Source organism: Ambystoma mexicanum, chromosome 12 (assembly GCF_040938575.1).
Source record: "Ambystoma mexicanum isolate Mex_15411 chromosome 12, UKY_AmexF1_1, whole genome shotgun sequence".
Lineage (NCBI taxonomy): Eukaryota > Metazoa > Chordata > Amphibia > Caudata > Ambystomatidae > Ambystoma > Ambystoma mexicanum.
Genome location: NC_090936.1, coordinates 77201040 through 77213972, shown reverse-complemented (window position 1 = coordinate 77213972; position 12933 = coordinate 77201040). Strand labels below are relative to the sequence as shown.

The 12933-nt window shown below is 45.3% G+C and overlaps 1 protein-coding gene across 10 annotated transcripts in view; it reads right to left on the bottom strand.

Moving 5' to 3' along the window:
• Nucleotides 1–12933, bottom strand: part of MAGI2 (membrane associated guanylate kinase, WW and PDZ domain containing 2) — a 3248720-nt gene that overhangs the window by 236517 nt on the left and 2999270 nt on the right. For all 10 annotated transcript variants that reach the window (XM_069628034.1, XM_069628038.1, XM_069628036.1 and 7 more), the window contains one exon: nt 296–452. In XM_069628034.1, coding sequence (XP_069484135.1) covers nt 296–452 — 157 coding nt within the window. The remainder of the gene's footprint in view (nt 1–295; nt 453–12933) is intronic.

Genomic DNA, 12933 nt, shown 5'->3' with positions numbered 1-12933 from the left:
TAAGCTTTCCATTTTTTTAAAAACATAACAAAGTCCCAGAGGAGGAAAAATTACTTACACAGGGAAATACATGAAACACAGCATTTTTGGTAAACACGGCAAAATTCTAAAAGAAAACAGACATGACCATTGAATAAGCACAGTGATTGCAAACATATCATGAAGACAAAGAGCACCAATACCGGAAGTTCTATCCTACTGTGCCTCCATATAGGAAAGTTCAAATGACTAGACTGCAGCTGGCACTTTTGCATGGTCTGCCTGTGGGGGCCATCTTGAGCGGCCATGTTTGTACCTGCTTTCATGCCCTTGGAGCTGGAGTGGCTGTGGTGGTAGTGGCTGTTGCACGGGGCTGTTCTGCGCCACGGGACTCTGCTGGGCCATCGGGCTGTGCTGCTGGGCCATGGGACTCTGTTTCTCCGAACTTGGCGCAGAGGCGGGGCTGTTCAGGTCTGCAGCATAAAACACAGGAGGCGGTGAGCCATCGGGCATGGCATTTTAAAAAGGGCAAACATTCTGTAGGCAATGCACGCTTTCTGTCCTATTGTAATCTCTGGCTGGTGTTATGCTTTATGTTCATAATTACATTTAAAACAGTTGTAAATGTTATGCATGTTTGTATAGCTTCCAAAATCTAAGACTGGCGAAAGGGTAATGTAAGGAACTAATGGTGGCAACAGTAAAGACATACACAAGTGATCGAAGTTCAAGGGTGTTTATTACACTGTATAGGTAGGTTGGACAAAATGCCTAATCTAAACCTAAATCTAAGATGGGAGCAAGCTACGACCATCAAATAATAATAAGGCAGCCCTAGTGGTGGTGTTATTAAATAAAAGGGCCTATACTGAAAAACCTATTGTCAACCCTTTCGCTAAATACAAAGAAGTGTGGGATAATGTTTTTAAGAAAGTAGGAAGTGTTCACAAATAATAAGTCAGGAAGCGATACTTTGAGTCTCTCCCTTCCCAACGTTTTCAGCACGGGACAAGGTAGGACTTTGGAGCATAGCACATGCTCAAGCTTTCCCAGCACGAGCGAACAGTTCCGCTTTCAGCAATCAGGGTTTCCGGGGTTAAGTCTCTTTTTGACCCAAAAAGTATCTTGCCGCCGTGGTCTGTATGTATTCAAATAACAAACAAAAAGTTCCTTTTCACATATACATTGGGTGATGCCCTGATTCGCCCTCTTGCGGGCGTGGACCCTTTTCAGTTGTTAGCCTTCCTCTGCTGGATTCACTATGGCTTTCAACACAATCTTCTTTGTGACATTCACAAATCTTAATGTCTTTTTGTACAGTTCACTGTGGACATCCCTCGGCCGGGTTCACTCTTGTCAACACACTGTATTGCAGGACTTTAGACTTCGTCCCCTCTTTATCAGCTTCCCTCGTCTGGGTTCACTCTTGCCAATCTTGTCAATCATGTCTTTTTCATTCAACTCTTACGGTGCATGATTAATTTCCCTTAGTTTCACAATCATCTGTCGGTCAAAGACTTGTACTGTACAGAGGATTTTGCAAGACCACTGTATGACCACTTTCACTCCCTTCTCGTCTTTCCCGAGGCCTTCTGGTTATGATAGTTCCAACAATCGGGTAATCGCCCAGAATTTCCTAATTGAGCACCCACGTGGTGCTGGACTCCTCCGTTGCAGATTTCCCCCCTCTTAGCTAGCATAAATATCTCTTTTAACCTTTCACATTTCAATTAGCCGTTTGCTACTTTTAGTTCAACACAGTTCGTTTTCTTATCGACTCTCCCCTCGACTCTCCGGCTGTGATGAACTGCTTGGCTTTCTTTCTCTTTGGAGCCAAGGCTGGTACCACGGAGACAAACGTCTCTCCCCGGCTTGGTTATCAGCAGAGGAGGGTCTCGTCTACCAATGACATCTGCTGCAACACACGCTGGCTATTGTACATGGTTTTATGATTTCTTCTGCAGAGGTTTAACGGCCTTGGTCGGAAAGGGCAAGGTCCCTTCTCTTCTTGTCAACCTCTCAGTATGCGCTGTCTTTCTCCTCCTCTTGAACTGCTGTGCTGATTTAGCTCTCTCTTTGTGAGGTCTGCCTTGCTCGTATTGCGCTCCTGTGCTCCACCTTTTATCCCTGTGGGGGAAGGGAAAGGGCCATCAGGTGTGTGTGGTTCTGGACAATTGCCTGACTCTGCCTGACCCTGGTGTTGGAACATGTCAGGTAAATGGATTGAGTGTTAGTCCATCATCCTTTGTAATATGCGAACGTGTTCGCGTAGGAAAAGGGGGGTAAAGTGTTTGTGTATCCTACGTGGTAGGTTGGGGAAAAGGTGTCATAAGAAGGGGGATACTGAATCTCATCCATCAGTGTCCCACTTACACTCCTCGGGGACACTGATCCTCCCTCACTGGTCCACCCCCAGGAACTGGATCCAATAGCGATGGCCGTGTCCTGACCACCTGGGTGACAGATCCCCAGGGACTAGACAGGGAGACAGATTCAGGTTTATCACAGTTAAAAACTCCTGATTGTTTTCAACTTCTATTAAATGTTCTTTTCTTATGAATCAAAACATTCTTTTTAACATTTAGGACCTCAATTAGAGTTTTGCGGTAAATCAGTGGTAAATCTGCTGTGCTCATAATGAGGCTCTTGGTCTCTGAACCATGAAACAGAATACAATATAATAATGTAAAAGAGTTATACAACTAAGAAGCATCAAATGAAGTAATGCAAATCCTGTAATAGGAACATTCAATTTAGGCGTGAGATAACCAAACAATGTTTCTCGACTGAGCTTATTTGAATTTTCTATGTGTTTTGATATATTCTCCTTTTACAAACACTTTGTAGATCACAAACACACATTTGCAATAAGTATTTTGGAGTTTCTAACATCAACTTTGACAGCTTTGGGGATGTGCAGTCGGGAGGGGCAAACTTATGTCTGGGCTGATACTGTTCTGAAGCCGAGGCATAGCGGGAGAAGGCTTGTTGTCTTGCTATATCCTCTTAGCAGTTCTTAGTTTCTAATCTGGGCATGCTCTAACTGGTTCTGCTTGGGCAGGCCTCTAGAGAGGGGGAGATTTTCTGCCAAGTAGAATGTGGTATTGGCCCACATGGCTTTGTAAGTAGTGCAGGCTGTCTTGAAGACAGTGCAGTCTTGGATGGGAAGCCATCGAAGCTTTTTGGGAGGGGCCATGATGTGGTGGAATTTCTTATGTCCTGTAATGATGCACGCTGTGGCAGTGAGACCTGCAAGTCCAGGTGGGACAAAACCAAGGTTGGACAACAGTTCCTTCATCTTTTTTTGTGAGAAAGGATTCGGCTTTGAGGAGCAGAATGAGCTGTCATTAGTCTCAGCAGCTTTTCTTTGCAATATGTTTCTGGAAAGGGAGGGTTGGATGTTGTACAGGGCTGGGTAGAGGTGTAAATCTGTCTAATTTCACAATCGTCTGTCATGTTACAAAGTTTTTATACTGTGCCAAATCACCACCATGGTAGTCATTACGAGTTGGTGTGGCCACAATCGGCAGTAAAGCCACATTACTGCATCGCCCAATTATGGCTTTGGCAGAGGGGGTAGGAAATACCTCCAGCCAAATGCTGGAGCTAATTCCGCCACCTTAGTGCCAAAAATCAGCAATATCTGGGGAATCACTGCTGCCGGTTATTCCGCTGAAATCCTCATGGAGTTCTATGGACTCAATAAATGGGGACTAACACCACTATACCGCTATTTGTGATCTGTCCGACATTCCACCAGACCAAGTGGCGGTAACAGTAAATCCGTTTGGCAGGATTCTGGCAGATTTACCAGCGGAATACTGCCAAACCTGTAATGAGGCCCCTAGTCTTTTAAGAGAATAGGTGCACTCTGCTCCAGCCAGAGGTTTCCAGACCGTAGTCTGCGAAGAAAGGGAAAACAGAAGGCAGCAGTGGGGAAGAGAAAGAAAATCCAAAATAAAGTATGAGCCGGGTCAGACAAACTAGTAAAGTAAAAAGAATAGGGTGGGGAAACTCAAAGAAGCATGGAACGTTAATGATTAGTGCAGAAAGTTAGAAGTAGGATCAAAGGTGTGTCTGTGGCTAAAGGAGAGTTTACTTGAGGGCAGTCTAATATAAGCTATTATAAATTGTAGTGCACAGCCGTGCAATGGATTTGAGAAGTGTTCAAATGACTCCTTGAAGACTGGAGCTTCTGTTGTCCAAGAAGCTATTTAATGTCTGAAACAAAACAAACACCATTCTAGTAATACTGGGACTGCCAAGCTAAAGGGACAAGGGCGGCTTGGTCCACAATGAACTGATGGTGAATATGAACAAAAACAAGGATGAAGGCGGCTGAAAAGCGACCCAACTTACAGAAGAATGTGCAAGTCTTGGCACCGGAAGTATTATGACATATTGTAGGCCATCAAATTGTGTGGGTCTTGCAGTGGGTGCCCAACAGGTATTTTAAGTCAAATGGAGAATATCTAAAGAGTTGTTTAGTCCTATGGCTATAGTGGTAGTGCGCTGTAATCCCGCTGGGGGAATGAAGACCTTGGCCTGCAAGAGAATAGAAAAGGGCAGCAGAGTAGGGGAAAAGCTAAAGTGGGGAAAAAAGTCATAGGCACGTGAACATCTCTGCTCCTTTTGCTTATGATGCCCTGGCAATTGACACTCAAGGTCCTCGAATAAGGGGCAGATGACAAGGGCTCCACCGAATGGCCGGCTGCTTTACTAGTGCCCTTATTGACCGACTGCTTTTCTACTGCTTGATTGGTGTTCCTCGGGATGCGGATGCTGGCAGTACAGTGCTTCCTGGGCAATGCCAGGGGGTGACCTGGGAATTCTGAGCAGCAATAACTGAGTCTTCTGGGTGGAAGGTGGACTTTTACGCTGGGCTACTTGTATGCATGACCAGTGCCTCCACCAATCCAATGGCGAGTGGAGCACAGCTAAACGCTGTCCTCTATTCCTCTATCTTCGAATTTAGGGCCATCAACAGTGGTGCCCTTGATATAACTGGTATCTCAGATTCTTTGTTGTAGGCCCAATGTGGACATAGTGCCTCCTAAAGGGAGACTTGCGTGAAGAGGTGGCAGCTCCAAGAAAGTTATGAAACAGCTCCACTAGTCCCATATCTTTCCCTTATTTAGAGAGGAAGCCAGCCCATCCATCCAATTCTTTGTAATGCCTTTGTGCTCTCCATTCCCTTATATACTTGAGTAACGGAATGATTTCACATGGCATAGTTAATCTGAGAGTTACTTCCTCTTCGCTAGATGCCCCATTAACTAGCATTTAAGGGATGTTCCCTTTATCTAGTAATTACTCATCATGGTGTATGATGCGCAGAGGGGAGGCAAAGTACAGAAATGGGAACCCTGTAGTAAACCAAGGAGACACATTCTAAGAACATTGGTTTGGAATCAGTAGTAGGCAATCAACATAAAAAACTCCATTTTATTTTAACCAGTCGGTCTGAATATTATAGGATTATGTGAGTCTGAGATCACAGGACTCAGGTAGTGATTGCATGGTATGTAATGAAACCCGAAACACAAAGCACACATAGGGCTCCTTGATCCATTTTCTATTGTCTTCTCTTTTTTTCGCTCTCTGATTATTGGTCCTTCAGGGACTTAATCCGCTGGCGCCTGGAAAGAGGTGCCTCCAACCGTGTCCTGTTCCTATGGGGGTTGCATGGGAATAAAACTCTCTGTTACACTCCTGGGTTGAATGTGCCACACTTGGTTCCCACCAATCCCTGTGATTCCTCTCTCGTCCAATGTAATCCCTCAGTTCTGCTCTCCAAGGACCTTCGCTACCATCCACCCAGAGACTCTGTTTCCCGTTTGGGCTGAGTCCCTACCCCAACCCCCCTTCATCATCCAGAGGACTTGGAGTCGTCAAGGTGTCAGCTATCTTTTTCCCATTGCTGTTGTGGCATTGCGGCCTTACTGGGCCGGTGTCGGTCACCATTGTGGCTCCAAGTCTTAATGTTGGCTTTTCCTTAACGGTTTCCACCTGAACCCTCGGCCCCCTGGACCTCTGCCCTAGGACGGTACCCGGGGTTCTCCCCTTGGCTGCAGCTTCCTTTCCGATTGCCTAAGATCAGCAGACCCATCCGCCGGAGTTCATCCATGCTTCACCTGCCCCAATGTCCAGAGTTCCTCAGATAAGCAGTCCGGACTCCCTATGTTTGCAGCTTACTGGTGGTTACTGCTACATTAAAGTAAGCGAGATATAGAGATAACCAAAATACAGATTGCAAAATCACTGCAAAGATGGGACCACTAATGTACAGAATACACGAGTACACACTTCCATGTTTGTGCCAAAGAATATCAACATAGCAACGTTCAAGTTTGCACAAACCTTTTATTGCTATGCTTTCAGGAAATACCTGGGTAACCTAATCCCCCAAGACAAGTTTTGAGCTTTCAATAATTACTTACTTCTATTGTCTCTCTGGTAGAATGACAATCAATACATTGTTTTCCCAAATGCCAATAACAAGAGGATTTAATGTGCATCTCGACATATCATCATTCCATGTGTGCCTAAACAGCTTTTGAAGATGGATCGCGTCTCATTTGAATTGTCTTGGGAGGGAATTTACAGGACCGTGGTTTCAGCTTGGGGAGGCAAGGAATTCATGTCATACAATAATATATGGCATTCTCTCCTCTCTACACCTTTTGGCAAACCCAAGATGTGGTTGTTGTGTTTTCTATTTACATTCTCCAAATCAATCGATGCTCATTTAATGGTTAAGGAAGATGGTTTAAGACTATGGTCTATTGTCTATACTGGCACCATTTCCAATTTAATTTAAATATGGTTTTCACAGGTAGACATTACTTGAGTAAGTATTGAGTTCCACCCAGACTCATCCTTTCCTGGGACATATTTGATGTGTAAAAGGGTCTGTTTGATGCTGTGCAATATCAGCAGAAGTCCCAATGGAATATTTGAGAGGCTCCAAGTTTCTAGATGCTAGCTTGGTTTCATGGCAGGGCTTCATGTAATGAGCTACACGCTGATACAAATGAAAATGGACCCTGGTATTGGGGCTAAGGCAATTGAATGTGTAACTAATAGATAAACTTTATATCAAAAAATATATTTATTCTTTTCAAGATAATACTTGGGTTATTGTTTACTCATTAATCACATGAAATGATTACAATATTTGACACCTTTTAAATCCAGTCACCAACCATACACTCTTCCATTCCATACCAATACTACTCCATTTCAACAAAACAAAAACATTTCCTGTCAAAAGAACGTCTAACACTGTACAATTTTGTTACACCAGTGACCATTCTTTGTGTGTATATGCCAAATATCTCCTCAGCTTATTTGCTGTATCTACATATGTTTCAGCCGTATAATTGGCCCTTACATGATGGGCCCATGATTCAACGACCTTCTTCAGGATCAAGACAGGCTTCAACTCTGGTCTGGTCTATACAATGTTTAGGGTGAACAGTGTCTTCTGGTACATATCTCCCACGTGTGTATAATGGGGGTAGTGTCAACGAGGGAATTTTTCCAGCAAGCCTTCCAGTACCATATGTTACGGGCAGCTTATTATGGAGATGGCACTACTCAAAGTGAGGTCCCATCTTCAACCGCTTCAGAATAGACCAGTCTAGTTTTTCAGCTGCTCCCAAATGCAGCACGGAAATGGACTCCTCTCCCAACCAAATGGGTGTCTTCATCAAAGGCACTGTGGTATTTATAGTTCAAAATCGCATTCTGCGTGTCTGATGTTCCGCATAAGGGTAGTCTTGTGTATCAAGTGCGCGCTTGCTGCTTATAGTTCGTTTCTTCCTCAGCATCCACAAATGGGCTAAACACTGCAATCACATCCATAGCAACCCCCGGTGTTGGAAAGGTTAATACCTCCAAGAAATGTGACTTGGAGCACTGCCGACTCTATGCCTTACATGTTAAGAGATTAGGAATTCAGGGCTATTGCTTTGCGCCTAATCAATTTGGAGGATTAATGGCAATGAGGCACTCATGCAATCTTTTAGAATATGTTCAAGGGGAGGCTATGGCACTCTGTTCATTCAACATACTCTTGTTAGCTTTTCAATATTTATGAGATGCTGCAAAATCTTGAGGGTTCACAGGTTTTAAGCAGATTGAAAATGGTAGCAAACCCCTGGAAAAACCCACGGTCCTTTGTAATATTGCCCCTATTAGTCTTAAAGTGTTCTAGACCTGAGATTTGGTCTTTCAGGCCATACCCCGAAGATAAAATTGTCACAAATTATCTCAAGGCTCAAGTGCAGAGAGTTTACTCCTGGCTCCAGTGGTCCTGGTGATGTTACAGGAATCGCGAGCGGCCTTGGCCATTACAAGCTCCCCCGGCAGGCAGCTCTATCCTTGCTGCTCCCTTTCACTGTCCACACACTGCCTTGTGACCGCGAGTGAGGAGGCCATTTCAAGATGGCGGTAATACTTGGGAGTACTGTATGGGAGGACATGTCTCTAGGACCCCTCTCCCCCACATTGCCCACCTACGTGAGGCTCATGACTCGTCAGCAGCCCCCCATGCACCTGGGCCCGGGAGGCAGGGTGGCTGTGGATAGACACGTAAGGCTGCGCGGCTCGCCTTGTAGCATAACATAGACACCATTTTTGTAACACACTGAGACTCTATTTTGAGTATACTGAACCCAGGCCTCAGTAGAACAGCCTACTTACAAATGCTGCAGCTCAGCCCCCACTTGACCACGCACAGAGAGTCCTGCACTTCCCCCAGCCTCCACCCCATTGCAGATCCCCTGAAGGCCCGTTCTCACAAGCAACTAGACGCGAACAAGTAACAGAACAAACACTGTATTATTTACCTTCCGCAGTACATCATTGCCCTAGAGGTGACCGGACTCGTAGTTGGGGTCTGGGAAAGAACAAAAGTCGTCCCTATCAAGTATACCCCGACCCTGCGCCTAACCCCTGCACTTGTGATATATGGTGCTCATGACCCCGAGCCCAGTTCCCCCAGATGAAGTGTTGAACATGAAATGTTAAACACTCGAGGCTCCCAGTCTTATCCATGCTGCTGAAGATGTGTGTTCAAAAGTGTTAAAACGTATAATGTCAGTTACTCGTATTAAAAGCGAGGTGACCCCCCGCAGCCACCCTCCCCCAGGACGCCTTTGTGTTCTGGTGCCTAACGTATGGCCACTCGAGAATCTGCCTTGTAACGACCAATGTTTGCTGCTATTGTAAAAAGGGTAACAAAAAAGCAATGTATAAAATGCTTGCTTATGATGTGATAAAAAATGTTGTACTGCATGTGAGCCACCTAGGGCACTGAGCCAGTTTTTACTGTAATCAAAATGTTGGATTAGCATGTTGTTTCCTTGCTCCTGAATATATAACCCAACCTGGTACTACCTCACACTTTTTGTATGTTCACCTTCTTCATGAGTTGCAAGCATCAGACTCACTAACGTTATGTAATGTATGTGCCAATGAAAAACTTCCATTTTATGACCCTAGTAATGTGAGCACATGGAAACGGCAGAAATGTGTACTTTACCTAATGCCCCCAGCCCTAGCAATCCGTCCTCTCTAATGGTATTTGTGCAGCCCAGTGAATAGAGACTTGCATAAAGTTACAAGGCCATCTCCCCCTCCACTCGCCAAGGCCCGCCGGGGCTTGCTGGTGTTCGAACAGCTCAGCTTCACCTCCCTGCATTCCTGCTGGACCCGCATCAAGTATTTACCTCCCCCATGTCAGAGGCCGACATACAACCACTGTGTACTGCCATGGCCAGGCCAAGGTAATTACGAGCCACCCGGTCCCTAATCCCACCGCCTTTGAGGTGCCAGCCATGTGCCCCCACTTACCTAATGGTATTTTAGTTCACCCCAAATTCAACGGACCACGAAAACAGTTATTCGTCCTTGTACAAAAATCCCCCAGAGCCATCATTTACTACATCTAACAGGAGAAAATGATGAAGGAAGTTTGACCCATTCCCCCTGATAAGACACCTGGACCCATGAGACTGGACCCTTTTTTAATGACAAGTTTACGATGATGTATGAAGGAAGCCTCGTATTGCCTACTGTTTTCCTGTGTCCCTACCCTAGTACTAGATTGATGTGTTAAAGGTTTTTACATAACAACTTGGTATAGATGAGTGTGAGGAATGGCCACAAGGGCAAGTTTCTAGGACCAAAGTGGTGAATCTCCGTTGACAGCCAGTGCCCTGGAGCTCCACCCCGACGAGCCCAGCTGACCTATTCACTTTGTGATGCCACCACGTGGATCCCCTGCCAATCATGGAGCACCGAGCATATAGTTAACATAGTAGCTAGACGTCGCCATCCAATCCCTAAGACTCTGTGGCCCCTATAGCTTAGCTCATGCATGACGTGTATTTGTAATATAATTGCCTGTCTTTGCTGTTGTCAGACCGAGCGCTCTCACAGTTTGCAGAGTCCTTTGCATGCCCTATATCAATTTAGATAAAAACCTTTTAATTTCAACCGCACTTGGTCGTGGTCTCATTCCCTCCTGGGATGTGTCCTTTATTGCCTCTCATTGAAGGGGGTTGACTACCTTATCGGGGGACGCTTACTTTCAGTACCTAGACATGCTCCTGATCCAAGATGATGGTGCAACTTCTGGGTCAATCACGGCAGAGCCACACAATATCCTAGCGCAGAAGAGGTGCAAAGACACTCACCAGTTTGTCCCAATGCTCCTGTTTTCTCTGCATTGATCTCTTCTATTTGATTTGATTGCAAGATACTGACCCTGCCAGTCTTGTTTAGTCATGCTCCATGCCCTCATTACTTCTTTTTTTCTCCATGTGTGCCTTGTGCCCTCTGCCTGAGTCACAGCATCATCTATTCCCCTGACTTCTGCCCTTTCCTCTGGCCTACTGCCTCTGCCTTTGGATGTGCAATTAGTCTTCCTCCAACTAAGTCTTTCAAGCAGTAGGTCCTGCTTAAGTTCCCTTTGACCTTCTCCAGGCAAGTCTCCTAGGGAAAGTGATTCTGCCAGTGCGCTGTCTTCCTCCAGTGTATGTGCCATTCTTTGATGCACTCCTGATCTGACTCCAGACCGAGGTTTTTACATTTCTGGGGTGTTTCCTTTGATGGTGTGGTTTCCTCTCCAGAATCCAGAGTCTGGCTGCAGTGACTGTGGTGGAATCTGAGAAAGCCAAAGGGACCAAACGGAGGCACAGCATCTAGGCAAGATCTTCACTTTAAATGAAGTTCTGTTTCCAGGCCTTCAGCCACCTTCGATAGTGATCCCGACTGGGAAGGCTGCAGGAGTTACAGTTCTAAATCCCCTGTAGTCAACAGAGTCTCACTCAACCCAACAGGCGCACCAACCCCTAAGAAAAGAGGAGGTCATGCCAAGGCCTCTACTATAAGGTCCGCCTTAGTCCTGAGGCCAAAGAGGAGGGACTGTGCCCAAGCGACTGCTTGCAGGAATGAGGGAGTTTCAGAAATGGTTACCAGGAGTGAGGGCCAGATTGGCGAGGTCCAAATGTTTTCTGCACGTTGTAGCAGGAGATGGAAGCATTCACCGTTTAGAGTAGTAGGCCCAGAAGAATCTCCAAGGCACTTGCAAGAGATATTGAATGCGTGCTCTCATTCTCAGGTAATACAAGTAGACCCAGACACACCTGAGATTCCGTATACGCCTATCTCTTGGAGCTTCAAAAGAGGAAGGGGGTGTGGAAGCTTTGCAGAGAGGCAGCCATCTTGAAGAGCTCTACCTCTTCTATACTTGGATGAGGAACAAGCATGCACGGTGTGCTTAGAATCTATTGAGTTATTTTTTTTATAGCACGACTACATTCACCAAACTGCGTGTGTAGATACATTTACACATTTTGTCTCTTGAGAGAGAAACCTTCTAAAACAGTAGCATGACTATAGCGATAGATTAAACTACGTGTTTACATTAATTAAGATTTTGTATATCGCCAATTGGCATGTATGTTCTGCCATTCCCAAATAATTTCTCCGGAGGATAGCTCAGGGGCAACATGCTCGCCTCGGAAGCAAGATGACACTGAGTACCACAGGTTCGATACCCGGGTCCGTGCTTAGAATCCTCTGGGTATTACGCGCGTTATAAATAACCTATCATATCATTTAAACCACATTTCTCTTCTTATTCACTCCGAGGAACTCTGTGCACATTTCTATTACTCTCAAGACTACGCCCATGCTAGCCCCCTCTCGCCTCTATTAACCCTTTCTAGATTTGTCAGCAGTGTAAAAATCAAGTACCATTAAGAAACATTTGGCCCGAGCAATGATCGCATTTCATCAACCAAACAAATCTGTCAAACATTTTTGCCCAGAAATGTTATTCCTGCAGCTCTGATTAATCTGTTTATACAACTCATTATAAGGTTTGTTCATTACATTGATCACATTTAGGGGTTAATCGCTTTCCTGTCACCTGGGGAACAACCGCCATTGGCATGTTTGTACTCTGGCGGAGACTACTGAGGCCTTCATCCTTCCGAGGATGGTAAATGGGTATCATTCATTTTGGTAATAACAGTAGCTATTATTACAGTACTTAGAAACAGTGCTTAGAATCTTGCATGAAGTGCTATATAAACACCTGATGTTCTGATTGCTGTAACTTCTTGTTGTTTTTGTACATGTCACTGACCCATAGCGCTTTCAGTCAAGTTTGTGGTTGTTCTCTCGTTAGCTGCTTCATCACACACAGATGTCTGTTCTTGCGACTTACTAGCTGCCTAGGCTGGGCAGCTAGCGATCCTCACCACCGCACGTCCCACTGTCAGGAGTCTTCCAGTACCCCCCTTAATCTCCTTTAGCTGGCTGAGACAACACTTGACCTTGAAACATGAGCACCTAATGGCCATCACGTGGGCCCACTAATACCTGCCTTTCGGGAAACAATAATATTTGACAAGCATCCCTTCTACTCACACTGGCTAT